The 16,379-nt window shown below is 39.6% G+C and overlaps 2 protein-coding genes across 3 annotated transcripts in view; one reads left to right on the top strand and one right to left on the bottom strand.

Annotated features, from left to right (window-relative positions):
• Nucleotides 1–5,349, top strand: part of LOC133546879 (zinc finger protein 62 homolog) — a 29,416-nt gene extending 24,067 nt beyond the window's left edge. For both annotated transcript variants that reach the window (XM_061892732.1, XM_061892731.1), the window contains exon 2: nt 1,767–5,349. In XM_061892732.1, the coding sequence (XP_061748716.1) occupies nt 1,767–2,653 (887 nt within the window). In that variant the 3' untranslated portion in view covers nt 2,654–5,349. The remainder of the gene's footprint in view (nt 1–1,766) is intronic.
• Nucleotides 5,350–12,171: 6,822 nt separating this feature from the next.
• The window catches only part of LOC133546862 (gastrula zinc finger protein XlCGF57.1-like), a 67,839-nt gene continuing 63,631 nt past the window's right edge, over nt 12,172–16,379 (bottom strand). Inside the window, exon 2 of the mRNA XM_061892700.1 lies at nt 12,172–14,702. Coding sequence (XP_061748684.1) covers nt 12,596–14,302 — 1,707 coding nt within the window. The 5' untranslated portion in view covers nt 14,303–14,702 and the 3' untranslated portion in view covers nt 12,172–12,595. The remainder of the gene's footprint in view (nt 14,703–16,379) is intronic.

Raw genomic sequence — 16,379 nt, forward strand, 5'->3', positions numbered from 1 at the left:
TGGTCGAGAACACATTATTTTCCCTAAAAACTTTGCTTCTGCTCACAATGACAACATTTCTCTTACATTTATGTCAGTTTCCCTGATATTCTGCAATGAACAGTAGATTTTGTTATATTAGCCAATTCTTTGACTCCGTAAGTCATTGTTGAAATAATATGCCTTATTTTTTTTGTTGAGTTCAGTGATTATTGATTGGATTATTACTTTGGAAAGGTGAGAGATGAAGAGTTGTGGTCTTGTGAGAATTGTCTGGTTTGTCCATCCTAGGCCACCGTAGGTCACCAGACCTGCTAATGTTAGCCAAGTTAGCTGCTCATGCATGTTGGAGTGGAGACGGCTGAGGGGAGTCGTGTATGAAACAAGCTCAGCTTCCTCATGAAGGTGACGTGATGATGTCACATAAGGACTACACGCCTACACTCACAAAAGAATGGCAACGTTTGGGCCTCCAGACCCGCTTTATTTTTGCCGTATCGAGGCAGCGCTTTTATACGCTTTCGGACCAAATGAACAAAAGAAGACATTTTGTATGCAGTTTGAGAGCCGCAGCCGGAGAAAATAAACACACAGTGTATCCATGACTGCAAAGTTCATTGACCGTTTGTCTGATTGATTGACTAATGTTTTAATACCTCTGGACATTGACTTGAAATATTTCTGTCAATCACACAAACATGCTTGTGGGGGAGTTTTCTGTGTCTACGTACCTTCCACACATCCGTACACCCACCGGAGTGACATGTGTCCAAGTTGCACCATCCCCACATTTTTCAACCTATTCAAACCTTTCCAACATCAACACATTCCACTCATCCTGGACATTCAAACTAACACTTTCCCAAGTTCCAAACCAAATTCCGGTTTTCCTGGAAATTCAAACTCTTCAACATTTAAACCATTTCAACATTCAAACTATTCTTACATTCATACTACATTCTGTCAGCATTTCAGTTAAATTTCAGCATTCACATGCAATTCCTTGAACAATTGCCTCATCTGATCATTATTATCATAATTAAATGTAGCTTACCATACAGAATGTGTGGACTGTATGAATGATGCCTTCTCAGTTCTCAGAGTAACGCAATTTGAGTGTCTAGAAACACACTAAATTAATCCAATCCATTATTATTAATAATAAAAAGGTAAACATCGTAATATATATCGTATATCACGATATGGCCTAAAAAAAATCGCGATATTAAAAAAAGGCAATATCGCCCAGCCCTAGTAGCGACACTATCTAAATGAAAGCAAAACAGATGCCTTGTTTTTTGGCCAATATGCGTAACCGGAATGGGAGAAGCGGTAGAAAATGGATGGACGGATGTTGACTATGCTCATGCTTTTGTAGAGCAGACATGTCTCTAAAGATGTATGTGAAAATCACTGTAATTATAGTCCACCAGCAGGGGGAGCTCATCACTAGTACTACTGCGTGGAGGCTGGCATGTGGTACATTATTTCCTGTGTGTGTATGACTTATTCAGAGGGACAACAGCACACTTTCACGTATGGCGTCTACCATTAAGGATTGCAGGAATGACTTTTAGGATGTTTTTATATGAATAAGGTGGATTTGAGGTTGGCCTGGGAAGGCATTCCCCTGAAGGTCTTCTTCATGTGTCAGCTGGAAGTACCCTGACTGCTGTGAGGGGAAACTGATGAGATTGTGAGATCATATGTTGGTGCAGGACAATGTCTCATGTGACTGAGCAAAGCTGGACTTTTCTCAAGAATGTTTGTTTTCTCCTGTCCCGCAGACGTTGATGAAGAACATCTTCCTCGTGAGCAGGAGGAAGAACCACAGTCCCCCAACATACATGAGGACAAAGAGGTACCACATTCCCAACACATCAGAGAGGGAGGAGAGGAGCCACAGCCCCCCCACATTAAAGAGGAAGACGAGGCGCCACAAACCCATAATGTTAAACTGACCCTTCACATTAAAGGTCAAGCGGAGGACCCACTGATCTTACACATCAAAAATGAAGAGGAGGACCCACTGACCCCTCACTTTAAGGAGCAAGAGAACCTGCTGACACCTCACATTAAAAAGGAAGAGCTGGACCCACTGAACCCCTACTTTAAAGAGGAAGAGGAGGACCAAGGGCCGCCGCACATTAAGGAGGAAGAGGAGGAAGAGGGCATCAGTCAGCCTAAATGGTTGGAGGAGTTCCCAGTGACTGGTGTCCCTGTGAAGAGTGAAGATGATGAGGTGAAAGGTGAAAGTGAGGAGAGGGGAGGGGGGGAGCCTCCAAGCAGCAGCTCAACACAACACATGACAACAGAAGCTGATGGAGACCACTGTGGAGGATCACAAGCAGACAAGCTCTTAGCTCCACTATCAGATAGTGAGGACACAACGTCACACTCTCCTGACACTGATGATGAAGACTCTAAAGATGATAAGACATGTCACACTGACAACACTCACTTCACATCTTCTCTCTGTCACAAAACTTTTAAATACCGTCGTAGTCTGAAAAGACACAAGAGAACACACACTGGAGAAAAAACTTTTATTTGTTCAACCTGTGGTAAAGGTTTTGCACAAAATCAGAGTTTGAAAGTCCACATGAGAACACACATTGGTGAAAAACCTTTTTCCTATTCAACCTGTAGTAAAGGTTTTACTAGCAGTCAATGAAGAGGTACCACATTACCAATACATTAAAGAGGGAAGAGAGGAGGCACATCCCCCCCACATTAAAGAGGAAGACGAGACGCCACAGACCCATAATGTTAAACTGACCCTTCACATTAAAGGGCAAGCGGAGGACCCACTGAACTTACACATCAAAAATGCAGAAGAGGGCCCACTGACCTCTCACATTAAAAAGGAAGAGGAGGACCTATTGACCCCCTGCTTTAAAGAGGAAGAGGAGGTCCAAGAGCCGCCGCACATTAAAGAGGAAGAGGAGGAAGAGGGCATCAGTCAGCCTAACTGGTTGGAGGAGTTCCCAGTGACTGGTGTCCCTGTGAAGAGTGAAGATGATGAGGTGAAAGGTGAAAGTGAGGAGAGGGGAGGGGGGGAGCCTCCAAGCAGCAGCTCAACACAACACATGACAACAGAAGCTGATGGAGACCACTGTGGAGGATCACAAGCAGACAAGCTCTTAGCTCCACTATCAGATAGTGAGGACACAACGTCACACTCTCCTGACACTGATGATGAAGACTCTAAAGATGATAAGACATGTCACACTGACAACACTCCCTTCACATCTTCTCACTGTCACAAAACCTTTAAATACCATTGTGATCTGAAAGCACACATGAGAACACACACTGGAGAAAAACCTTTTTCTTGCTCAGTATGTGGTAAAGGTTTTGGACTTAGTCAGAATTTGAAAGTACACATGAGAAGACACACTGGTGAAAAACCTTTTTCTTGCTTAGTATGTAGTAAAGGTTTTGTTCTAAGTGAACATTTGAAATCACACATGAGAACACACAGGGTGAAAAACCTTTTGTCTGCTTAATCTGTGGTAAAGGTTTTGCACACCGTAATACTTTGAAAAGACACATGAGAACACACATTGGTGAAAAATCTGTTTCCTGTTCAACCTGTGGTAAATGTTTTACACAAAGTCAATATTTAAAAGTACACATGAGAAGACACACTGGAGAAAATGCTTTTTCCTGTTCAATCTGTGGTAAAGTTTTTACACAAAGTCAAGATTTGAAAGTACACATGAGAACACACACTGGAGAAAAACCTTTTTCCTGTTCAACCTGTGGTAAAGGTTTTACACAAAGTCAGGATTTAAAAAAACACATGAGAACACACACTGGTGAAAAACCTTTTTCTTGTTCAATCTGTGGTAAAGGTTTTACACAAAGTCAGAATTTAAAAAAACACATGAGAACACACTTGTGAAAAATCACATTCCTGTTCAATCTGCAACAGAAGCTTTGGTGAACGATCAAAGCTTGAAAGACACATGAGAGAAAGTGTTGAGTTGCAGTGTGTGTGGTGAAAGATTGTCTTCTAAGTACCAGTGTAAGAAACACAAGTGTGCTGGTGAGAACAGCAGCAGCAAATGAAACTGCAGGATTTGAAATAAACTGTCCAGACTTTCATTTTGACTTTCTAACAACATCAGCACATATAACATGTGTGACATTGTTGTTTGTCTAACAATCTGTTTTATATGCTTCTACATTTATAGATTAGATATTTTATATTATCGTTTTTTTCAGTCAAGTACATGCATTAATATGCAACATTGTGTACTTTTATTAAAAAATTGACAGAACAATTTGAGTAAAAAGATGAGAGTAAACAATGAAATACATATTTTGCATGCAATAAACTTGTGTGTATGTATACACACACTCATATATAAATATATATTTTGTGTATGTTCATCATACAATTTTAGACCGATTCATATGAAATATTGAAGTATAACATATTTGTATTTCTACTTGTTAATAATCCCGTAGATCAGTGGTTCTCAAATGGGGGTACGCGTACCCCTGGGGGTACTTGAAAGTATGCCAAAGGGTACGTGAGATTTTAAAAAAATATTCTAAAAATAGCAACAATTCAAAAATCCTTTATAAATATATTTATTGAATAATACTTTAACAAAATATGAATGTAAGTTCATAAACTGTGAAAAGAAATGCAACAATGCAATATTCAGTGTTGACAGCTAGATTTTTTTGTGGAAATGTTCCATAAATATCGATGTTAAGGATTTTATTTTCTCTGAAGAAATGTTTAGAGTGACGACGCTGATTCCCGATTCTGGTAAAACCTCCTTAGTACTTGCTAGCTTCTGCGCTATGCTTTTGTTTTTTTCTAGCTCTTATGCTAGTTCTGTTGGTTTTGCCTTTTGTGCCTCGTGCCAGTTTTTCTGTTCTTAGTCTGTTTTATAAGTTTAAATAAATCTATATTTCTTACCTTACGCTGTGTCCGAGCCCGAACTGCATCTTGAGAGAACGACCCGCAACACCATGCCAGCCAAACATCACAGGGTCTCTATAATGTATTTTATTCATTATCGTTATTACTCTGTAATATGATGATTGTGTTGTGATTGTTTTATATGTATGTCCCCAGACCTTTATGCAATATAAAAGTGAGAGAAAATGGCAGATTTTTTTTTTTGGGGTGAAAGGTGGTTTTGTTTTTACGAACATACATTTGTGGATATATCAAATAAATCCAGTATTTTGTTTTAAAAACAATGTTTTTCTTTTTCAACATCCCCAAAACAACATCAATATCAGTCAAAGTTTGGAGTGTCAGACAAAAGCCAATATTGTACATCATCCCACAGAGATTTACTTTGCATACATTCTTAAAATAAACTGTTTATTGTGTTTCCCAATCACAGAACCAACAAGTGTTGTCTTCAATTGCAAAACAACATCCCAAAAATTATTTTAAGTGGTCAATTCCATCTTTTTTTTTCTTAAATTGACTCTTTTGCCTTAGAAAGAATGGAAACTTTTAATTTATGAGTAGTTTTTTGTTCCAGACAAAACAATAATAAAGAAGAAATAGTAAATAATTTAAAAATATGCAGTAACTAGAATATTTTGAATGAAAGCCTTTTTAAAATGTGTAATAGTTTTTACTTGCAGGTCGTACTTAATGAAATCTTCAAATATTAAAATATTTGTATCACTCAATAAGTGCATCAGTGACCAAATGCCTTTTTCAAACCAGATGGATTTGTTTCTCATTTTAATGTACGAACAATTCCATAGTGGAGTATTGTGTGTGATGAAGTTGTGTTTGTAAATTAGTTTCCAGTACAACAACACTTGCTGGTAGGGATGGGTACTGTTCACTTCTAATTCCATGTTTTGTGTGTTATATATGTCAATATATTGTGTGTTTGTATTTTGCCAACATGGTAGAATCACATGATTGGCAGGTTGTATTATGTTTTTCTGTCACCTTGAGGAAATGGCATAAAGAGGAAGATGACAATATAATGTCACTTGGACAATGATGTACAGAACAGAGGTTTAGTTCATTTTTAGTTTTGGTTTCAGGAGATTTTTTTTTTGTTTTTGTTTCATTAAACCTCACCATTACCCAGCTATGGATTTCTGGTAGCTGCTTAAAAAGAGATGGAAGGGGATAGTGAGCTGATGTATGAGGAAGGTATGGACATGGATAGGACTAGAGGGGAGAGAGGAAAGAAGGGGAGAGGAGGTCATGAAGGAAAGTAGAGCGCTAAGAGAGTAGAAAGGAGGAAAACGATTATGGTAGATAATTGCAAGATTATATATGAATTGAAGTCAGATGAAGACATGAAAGATATTAGTTTGATGACACAGGTTAAGGGATGAAAGAAGGACATTGGAGAGGTGGAGATGGCCAAAGTGCTAAAGGACAGAAGTCTTTTGATTAAATGTAAAAATCGAGGCTTTGCGATTGCAAAAGCTGTGCAATAAGATACTGAAGGAAATAATAGAAGTGAGAAAATGAAAAAGAAAACTTAAAAGATTTGAAAAGAGAAATAAAAGGGGGAACTGTCACAATGATGATGAGTTTGATGGCATTTAGAAACGACGGAGAGCGAATCTGTGCTAGTGCACTTTTGTCGAGGGAATCCTCCCGGAAAGAATCAAAATAGGGTTTTTAAACTTCTACATTAGACTTTACGTCCCACCCCCAGTACCTTGTTTTAAGTGGCAACACTATGGCACATTGCTAGTGTGTGTCATGCCAAGATGAGATGTGGAAGGTGTGGAGGGGAGCAGGAGTATGGACAATGTGGAAGTCATGAACAGATGAACTGTGGGGGAATCACACAGCAGCATATGGGGGCTGTGTCAGAAGGAAACAAGCAACAGAAGTACAGCATATCAAAGTAGAAAGAAATATTACATATGCAGAGGCAGTTAAAGTAAGATAACAAGATAGTGGAGAACAAGGCAGAAGTGAGAACAGTTCAAGTGATAAAAAACAACAAATACAGGAATTTCTATGGACAAACTAGTTGTCTTCCCGGCATATATAATAAACTGTACAGAACAGGCAAGAAATAAGACTGAGAAGATCAAAATAATGGTCAAAGCAGCAGCAAAGTTTTTAAATGTAAAAGAACTATCATGGGAACCGGTGCAATGTGAACTACAGAGAGTGGATGAGACTGAGTCATGTGACCACAATCCAACGCCATGTTCATTGTTCAGTTGAATGCCAGAAGTTTGATAGCAAACCGACAGGACTTAAAGGCCTACTGAAATGAGATTTTCTTATTTAAACGGGGATAGCAGGTTCATTCTATGTGTCATACTTGATCATTTTGCAATATTGCCATATTTTTGCTGAAAGGATTTAGTAAAGAATATCGACGATAAAGTTCGCAACTTTTGGTCGCTAATAAAAAAAGCCTTGCCTTTCCCGGAAGTTGTGCGCGTGACATCACAGATTGTCCGACTCCTCACATCCACACTTTAATTACAATCATGGACGCCAGCAGCCCGAGCGATTCTGACCGAGAAAGCGACGATTTCCCCATTAATTGGAGCGAGCATGAAAGATTTGTGGATGAGGAAAGTGAGAGTGAAGGATTAGAGGCCAGTGGGAGCGATTCAAATAGGGAAGATGCTGTGAGAGGCGCCATGGCAGCCATGGGGGTGGCAGCTACTACTCGGCCAGCTCCAACAAGGGATAGAGCCATACCGTTTTGAACCCGACGCTGACAGTGACGGTCAGGAGGACGCTGATGATATTGATGCTGGAGTAGCACACCACATAGATCGCCTTCAGAATACAGAATGGTAAAATGGTATTTATTTATAGACTAGTTTTAGCTTGTGGCCTAGTCTTGCACTGTTATTGTTAGTGTTACAACTTACACCCCAGGCACAGGACTAAGTATCTATCTTTGACACAATGTCAAAACTAATTATCCATCTTCTTCCACTTATCCGCAGCTTCAGCCTAAGCAGGGAAGCCCAGACTTCCCTCTCTCCAGCCACTTCGTCTAGCTCTTCCCGGGGGGGTCCCGAGGCGTTCCCAGGCCAGCCGGGAGACATTATTCCTATGGGCCTCAGCTCCATATACCAATATTAAAAACATGCACGTAAAAAAAAACATGTAGATTAATAAGATCCACAACAAGACAATGATCATTTTAATTTTAGCACATGTATGCAGATTGCAGGTGTCAAAAATATGAATTGATTTACAATTATTATGAATATTTCTATTTCCAGGTGTACATGTCACAACTGCGTGAACATGGAGACAGTGGCTGAGTGTGCCTGCTGTCATGAGATACAGGCAGTGGCCACAACCATGGAGCAGGAAGGGGTGGAGACGTGCATCTGAGACCACCCTGGCTTTCAATCTGTGTCTGGATGAATGGGTGCTGCAGACAGCGTATTACGCCTACAAACAGTAATATGGTGTGCCGCAGCAACAGCAAAATGAGAGAGGTTTAAATTATTCTTTATTCTATCAACCTTTGGAAGATAAGTCTGAATGAGCAATTACTTATCGTATTCTTATTCTGTGAAATGTACTGTGCTACAATGTACATGACATTATATATCATAGAAGTAGTACATACATGGACTGTAGATGTCAACAATATTTACGATGTACTGCAACAGTAAATGACAAATGAATAGAATGCATGACAATGTCTTTTGCATCTCAGAGAACAGTGAGTCACCGTGTATCCATGTCTGGATAATAACAGGTGCCATAATTTGCTATTAACTATTTTGTACTTCCAGGTGGAGACGATACACAGCATATCAACAGTTTGTCCGCTTCTGCTGGGGATATCTGGGGAAGGAGATAAGGGTGGCACTACCAGCTTGTGTAGTACATAAGATCAGAACAACATTTCCATGGATGGACTACACCGGGTTCCAAGACGTGCAGTGACTGCAACAGAATCCACATGGCCACTGTAGTTAACGCTTAGCAAAGTGACTCCTGTGCTGGGCGATGGCTTCCTCCTTGTCTCTCCAGTTCATCGCAGAGGAAGGGAGGCACATCCACGGTGACGCTGACTGGTGTTCTATATATGGGTTGTACTTGTATAGCGCTTTTCTACCTTCAAGGTACTCAAAGCGCTTTGACACTACTTCCACATTCACACACTGATGGAGGGAGCTGCCATGCAAGGCGCCAACCAGCACCCATCAGGAGCAAGGGTGAAGTGTCTTGCTCAGGACACAACGGACGTGACAAGGTTGGTACCAGGTGGGATTTGAACCAGGGACCCTCGGGTTGCGCACGGCCACTCTCCCACTGCGCCACGCCAGACCCCTGACGTTCTCTCGTCAGGGGTCTGTCTGCAGCCAGCAAAAACCTCCCTGATCAAGTCGTCTACGTAGCCTGCAAATTACAATTGTACATTTTCCTGTTCACAACATAATAAACTTATCATGATACAAAGTGTCGAGTGTTTACGTGTTTTGTGTCCTCTACACTTACGGTATGTTGGCTCTGTCGCCATGTTCTTGACCACATGGCCCCCTGCTTTATACTTCGGGTAGCGTACTGCATAGCGCTCAGCACCTGCTTTTGTAGTGGCTGTAGGGCGGCTGGAGTTTTCATTCCAGTGCAGCCCAGCAAGCAGGTTCCTAGGTGTGGGAACAGAATAATGTAATAATTACACATTGTGTACTTTACTCAGCAGGGAGAACAGATACATTTCAATGTGTATGTTTAATGATGTTATATATCCATCCATCCATTTTTAGCGCTTATTCCCTTTGGGGTCGCGGGGGAAGCTGGTGCCTAGCTCAGCTACATTGGGCGGAAGGCGGTTTACACCCTGGACAAGTCGCCACCACATCGCAGGGCCAACACAGATAGACAACATTCACACTTACATTTGCACACTAGGGAACATTTAGTGTTGCCAATCAACCTATTATATGCAAAAGTACTAAAGTAAGGCACACATAGTGACTCTTAGATTAGTGTGGAAACATACCTGCACAGCATTCCCATGGATGAGAAGACATACATTTTCAGTGCGAACTGTAAAAAGTAAAAGACACTTTATTCAGTCATGCATCCATACAATGAATAATTTGTTTGTAGATTTGAATTCAAATATTTTTGTATTAAACTGTTTATTAAAGATTGATGTCCTGCAATAATGAAGCTGTTTTGTAGCAACAATTCAAAAATCCTTTATAAATATATTTTTTTGAATAATCCTTCAACAAAATATGAATGTAAGTTCATAAACTGTGAAAATAAATGCAACAATGCAATATTCAGTGTTTACAGCTTAATTTTTTGGTGGACATGTTCCATAAATATTGATGTAAAAGATTTTTTTTTTTTTGTGAAGAAATGTTTAGAATGAAGTTAATGAATCCAGATGGATCTCTATTACGATCCCCAAAGAGGGCACTTTGAGTTGATGATTACTTCTATGTGTAGAAATCTTGATTTAGAATTGAATCACTAGTTATTTTTGTATCTTTTTTTCCAAATAGTTCAAGAAAGACCACTACAAATGAGCAATATTTTGCACTGTTAAACAAGTGTACCCCCATTTGAAAACCACTGGTCTGTTGTAATCTATTGACAGTAATGTCAGTAAATGTATGATACTTTATACTGCAGAGGAATTTGACTAGATCTTGGAGCAATAATTATATGTAGACTATTTTATTATTAATTTATTTCATTGTTCATGGAGTAGTCTATGACTATATATGTCTGTGAGTATGACTATGGAAACTAGAAATTAAGATCCTTACCCTCTCCTTTTCCCTTTTGGCAAATGCAGACCTCATGTGCATGGTCTGTCCACTTGTGGACGGCGTGGGATGGTCTGAACTTGTGGAAGCACTGCCACTAATGGCTGCTTGTGGTCTGTTGAAAATAGTTGGCCCCGCACCTTTCTTTAGCAGCAGTCGACAGGTGGTGGCGATGCCCATCTCTGCCCTTCGCAAGGGACCCTCTTCGAAACACGATCTTTCGAAATGATGGCTGCATAATACACTGTACTTTGTGTGTGTGGTCCAATCCAACCGTGTTCGCTTGAGCTTCATCGCCATCTTTAGGGAATGTAAACACAGAAACACCGGCTGTGTTTGTGTTGCTACAGCCGGCCACAATTCACTGCTTTCCACCAACAGCTTTCTTCTTTGTAGTCTCCATTATTCATTGAACAAATTGCAAAAGATTCAGCAACACAGATGTCCAGAATACTGTGTAATTATGCGATTGAATCAGACGACTTGTAGCTGTGATCGGTGTGGAAGAAAATGTCCGCTACAACCCGTGACGTCACGCGCACGCGTCATCATACGCGTCATCCTTCCGCAACCTTTTCAACAGGATGCTTCGCGGGAAATTTAAAATTGCAATTTAGTAAACTAAACCGGTTGTATTGGCATGTGTTGCAATGTTAATATTTCATCATTGATATATAAACTATCAGACTGCGTGGTTGTAGTAGTGGCTTTCAGTAGGCCTTTAAGCAGCACCTTGACAGCCGGATGGCACTCGGTGAATCCGCTCCCCGCCACCTGATTTTATGCTTCCAATATTTTCCTCCCTTGGCCATTCCCAGTGCCATCCATCTTGGTGTTGTTTGGTAGTGTGCACATCTTGTAACTCCAAACCAAGTTGAGTTTATTTTTGTTTATAAGTATCTTTTGTTCTTTTTTCCACGATGCACATTTTGTCTTCTCTCTTTCGCACCGTCGCTTTTTCTTACCTCCTGTTTGGATTGTTTTTGTGAGTAGATTTCCGCAGTAAAAGAAGTGTTTTACTCAGCGTCCTGTGCATCTTTGGGTTCCTCTTTACTGTGTTGATCAGCACTCTGACAGAAGGACTTTCTCCAAAACGCAACACCCTTTGGCGGACATGTTTGCTATACATATAAATGAAAGGGACAAGTGGTAGAAAAAAATCATGAACAACTTCAAAAAAACAATTGTCATGTGTAGTTTTTTTAATAAGAAATGTAGATTATTAAAAACAAAATTACTCTTCATAACCTTCCACATATAATGTTGATATTTTATCTCATCTACTTATTGCATAAAGGGGACATGCATATAAAAAAATAATCGTATTAAGAAAGAGAGTAACAAAGATAATTAAAAGAATGGATTATCGAGACCCAACAAATCCTTTATTAAGTCACACATTTTAAAAGTAAATGATATTGTATAAAAGACAACTGTTTAAATGATGTATAAAGTAAATAATAATATGCTTCCAGAAGTGGTCCAGAAGATGTTTCAGTAGTGAACCAGTAAATATGAACTAAGAGGTATTTATGAGTATTCAAAAGCAAAGGTATGAACACATGTAAAACAAATATGTACATCATTTAAAGGAGTTCATCTATAACATCATTAAAAGTTAAAATTGATTTCTAAATCTCTCTATACACATAAAACGTATTTGTAACATGTTTTCTCCTGTTTATTCTCACCTTTACAGTCAAAGTGTTGTTTGTTTATAAATAAAAGTACACAATGTCGTATATTAAAACATGTACTTGACTGAAAAAAAGGAAATAATTTAAAATATATAATCTATAACTGTTAGAATCGATGTGCTGATGTTCTTAGAAGGTCAAAGTTAAAGTTTTGACAGTTTATTTCAAATCCTGCAGTTTCATTTGCTGCTTTTGTTCTCACCAGCACACTTGTGTTTCTTACACTGGTACTTAGAAGACAATCTTTCACCACACACACTGCAACTCAACACTTTCTCTCCTGGGTGTCTTCTCATGTGTACTGTAAGACAGTTTGGATGACGAAACCTTTTATTGCATCTTGTACAGGAGTATGGTTTTTTACCAGTGTGCGTTCTCATGTGTGATTTGAAATGGGGCCTTAGAGTAAAATCTTTACCGCAGATTAAACATGAAAAAGGTTTTTCCCCGGTGTGTGTTCTCATGTGTATTTTTAAACTTTGATTTATTGCAAAACTTTTACCACATTCTGAGCAGGAAAAAGGTTTTTCTCCAGTGTGTATTCTCATGTGTACTTTTAATGTTTGCTTTATTACAAAACGTTTGCCACATTCTGAGCAAGAAAACGGTTTTTCTCTAGTGTGTATTCTCATATGTATTTTGAAATATTGCCTTCCAGTAAAATCTTTACTGCAGATTAAACATGAAAAAGTTTTTTCTCCTGTATGTGTTCTTATGTGTACTTTAAGAGTGATTAGGTGACGAAAGGTTTTGTTGCAGCTTGAACAGGAGTATGTTTTTTTATCAAAGTGCGTTCTCATGTGTGCTTTTAATTGCTGTCTTTCTATAAAACTTTTACCACAGACTGAACATATAAAAGGTTTTTCTCCGGTGTGTGTTCTCATGTGTACTTTGAAATAGTGCCTTTGCCTAAAATCTTTACCACATACTGAACATATAAAAGGTTTTTCTCCAGTGTGTATTCTCATGTGTGTTTTCAAATTTTGCTTTTGAGTAAAACCTGTACTACAGTTTGAACATGAAAAAGGTTTTTCTCCAGTGTGTGTTCTCATGTGTGCTTTCAAATTTTGTCTTTGATTAAAATCTTTACCGCAGATGGAACACGAAAAAGGTTTTTCTCCAAGGTGTGTTCTCATGTGTGCTTTTAAATGGTGCCTATGAGTAAAATCTTTACCGCAGATTGAACATGAAAAAGGTTTTTCTCCAGTGTGTGTTCTCATGTGTCTTTTCAGACTACAATGGTATTTAAAAGTTTTGTGACAGTGAGAAGATGTGAAGTGAGTGTTGTCAGTGTGACATGTCTTATCATCTTTAGAGTCTTCATCATCAGTGTGAGGAGAGTGTGACGTTGTGTCCTCACTATCTGATAGTGGAGCTAAGAGCTTGTCTGCTTGTGATCCTCCACAGTGGTCTCCATCAGCTTCTGTTGTCATGTGTTGTGTTGAGCTGCTGCTTGGAGGCTCCCCCCCTCCCCTCTCCTCACTTTCACCTTTCACCTCATCATCTTCACTCTTCACAGGGACACCAGTCACTGGCATCTTGGTGAAATCAACCCCCTCCAGTCCTTCTTGATGCTCTCTCTGCTGACTGATGCTGTGTTCCTCCTCTTCCTCTTTAATTTGAGGGGTGAGTGGGTCCTCCTCTTCCTCTTTAATGTATGAGGTCAGTTGGTCCTCCATTTCCTCTTTAATGTGAGGGATCAGTGGCTCTTCCTCCTTAATGTGAGGGCTCAGTGGATCCACCGCTTCCTTTTTAAAACGGGGGGTCAATGGGTCCTCCTCTTCCTCTTTGATGTGAGTGGTCAGTGGGTCATCCTCTTCCGCTTTAAAATGGGGGATCAGTGGGTGTTCGTCTTCCTTTTTAATGTGGGAGGGCTGTGGCTCCATCCTGAAGGTCCACTTCTGTTGCTCAGGGAGAAGATGTTCTTCACAGACGTCACTGGCATCTTGGTGACATCAACCTCCTCCAGTCCTTCTAGATGCTCTCCCTGCTGACTGATGCTGTGTTCTTCCTCTTCCTCTTTAATGTGAGGGGTCAGTGGGTCCTCCTCTTCCTCCTTAATGTGAAGGCTTAGTGGATCCACCGCTTCCTCTTTAAAATGGAGTGTGAGTGGGTCTTCTCTCTCCTCTTTAAAATGGGGGATCCGTTGGTGTTCCTCTTCATTTTTAAAATGGGGGATCAGTTGGTATTCCTCTTCCTTCTTAATGTGGGAGGGCGGTGGCTCCTCCGTCCGCATCCTGAAGCTCCACTTCTGTTGCTCAGGGTGAAGATGTTCTTCACAGACGTCTGCAAGACAAACACGAGTTTGAGAAACATCCATCTCTGCTCAGTCACACAATGCATTCAGTACTTAGGAAAAACAAGTTATCGTATGAACTGTCTTGAAATCTCAGTGATGCACAAACACGCTGCTCTTTACAACATTTTTCACAGGAAAATAAAAACCAACCAGAATAACAGGACTTTTTACTATGGATAGACAATTTGGTTTAAAATTAATTTTACCATATATTATTTCGTATTGAATTAATAATAGAACCATTTTAAAACAGGCTACACAGGCTCCTAATTTGGTTGCTGAAATATGCAGTAAAATATTACATCACTTCCAGTAATATTTTCTCAAATAAAGTAACCAGATATTAACAGTAAATAAACAAGTACATTAAAAAGAATTGTTTCGACAAAATAATACAATTACAAATGATACAATATGTTACTGCATATGTCAGCTGCCAAATTAGGAGCTTTTGTAACCTCTTTTAAAATTCTTCTATTATCAATCATATACCATATATACCTTGATGTTGCAGAAAAAAGACCGCATGTTTTTTAAACCGATTTCCGAACTCTAAAAGGGTGAATTTGGCGATTGAAACGCCCTTCCATTGTTCACTGCCGGAGCAATGAGCTTTCACCCGTGACGTTACAACGGGAAGCAATCCGCCATTTTCTCAAACACATTACACACACCAAGTCAAATCAGCTCTGTTATTTTCCGTTTTTTCGACTGTTTTCCGTACCTTGGAAACATTAGGGTCACGGCATGCTAATCGATGCTAACATGCTATTTAGGCTAGCTGTATGTACATATTGCATCATTATGCCTCATTTGTAGCTATTTTTGCATCCAGCCTTTCCCTCCATCCACATTTAATTCCAAACAAACACATACCAATCGACGGATTCAAGTACACCAGTGGTCAAAAGATGCGAAATTCCCTCGTTTGTTCCGCACATTTTACAGACGATAGCGCTGCTACGACAGAGATGGCACAGAGATGTGTGGATATCCTGCGACACTCAAAGCAGATGTATTTCCAACGATAAAGACAACGAAATCACAAAGGTGAGTTTTGTTGATGTTATTGACTTATGTGCTAATCAGACATATTTGGTCACGGCATGACTGCCAGCTAATCGATGCTAACATGCTATTTAGGCTAGCTGTATGTACATATTGCATCATTATGCCTCATTTGTTGCTATATTTGCATCCAGCCTTTCCCTCCACCAACATTTAATGCCAAACAAACACATACCAATCGACGGATTTAAGTTGTTCCAGTGTTCAAAAGATGCAATCGTTGGTTAGAAGGCGATCACCGAATTCGTACTCGTTGCCGCTGTCTGTCGTGATATGAATCAATAGCTTCAGTTTCTTCTTCAATTTCGTTTTCGCTATCTGCCTCCACACTCCAACAATCTGTTTCAATACATGCGTAATCTGTTGAATCGCTTAAGCTGCTGAAATCCGAGTCTGAATCCGATCTAATATCGCTATATCTTTCTGTTCTATCCACCATGTTTGTTTGTATTGGCGTCACAGGAAAATGGACGGGTGGATATACAGATAGCGAAAATCAGGCACTTTAAAGCCTTTTTTCGGGATATACCATAATGGGTAAAATTTTGAAAAAAAATTCGAAAAAAAAAACAAGCCACTGGGAAGTGAATTTTATT

The sequence above is a fragment of the Nerophis ophidion genome, unplaced genomic scaffold (assembly GCF_033978795.1).
Source record: "Nerophis ophidion isolate RoL-2023_Sa unplaced genomic scaffold, RoL_Noph_v1.0 HiC_scaffold_46, whole genome shotgun sequence".
In the NCBI taxonomy this organism is placed as follows: domain Eukaryota; kingdom Metazoa; phylum Chordata; class Actinopteri; order Syngnathiformes; family Syngnathidae; genus Nerophis; species Nerophis ophidion.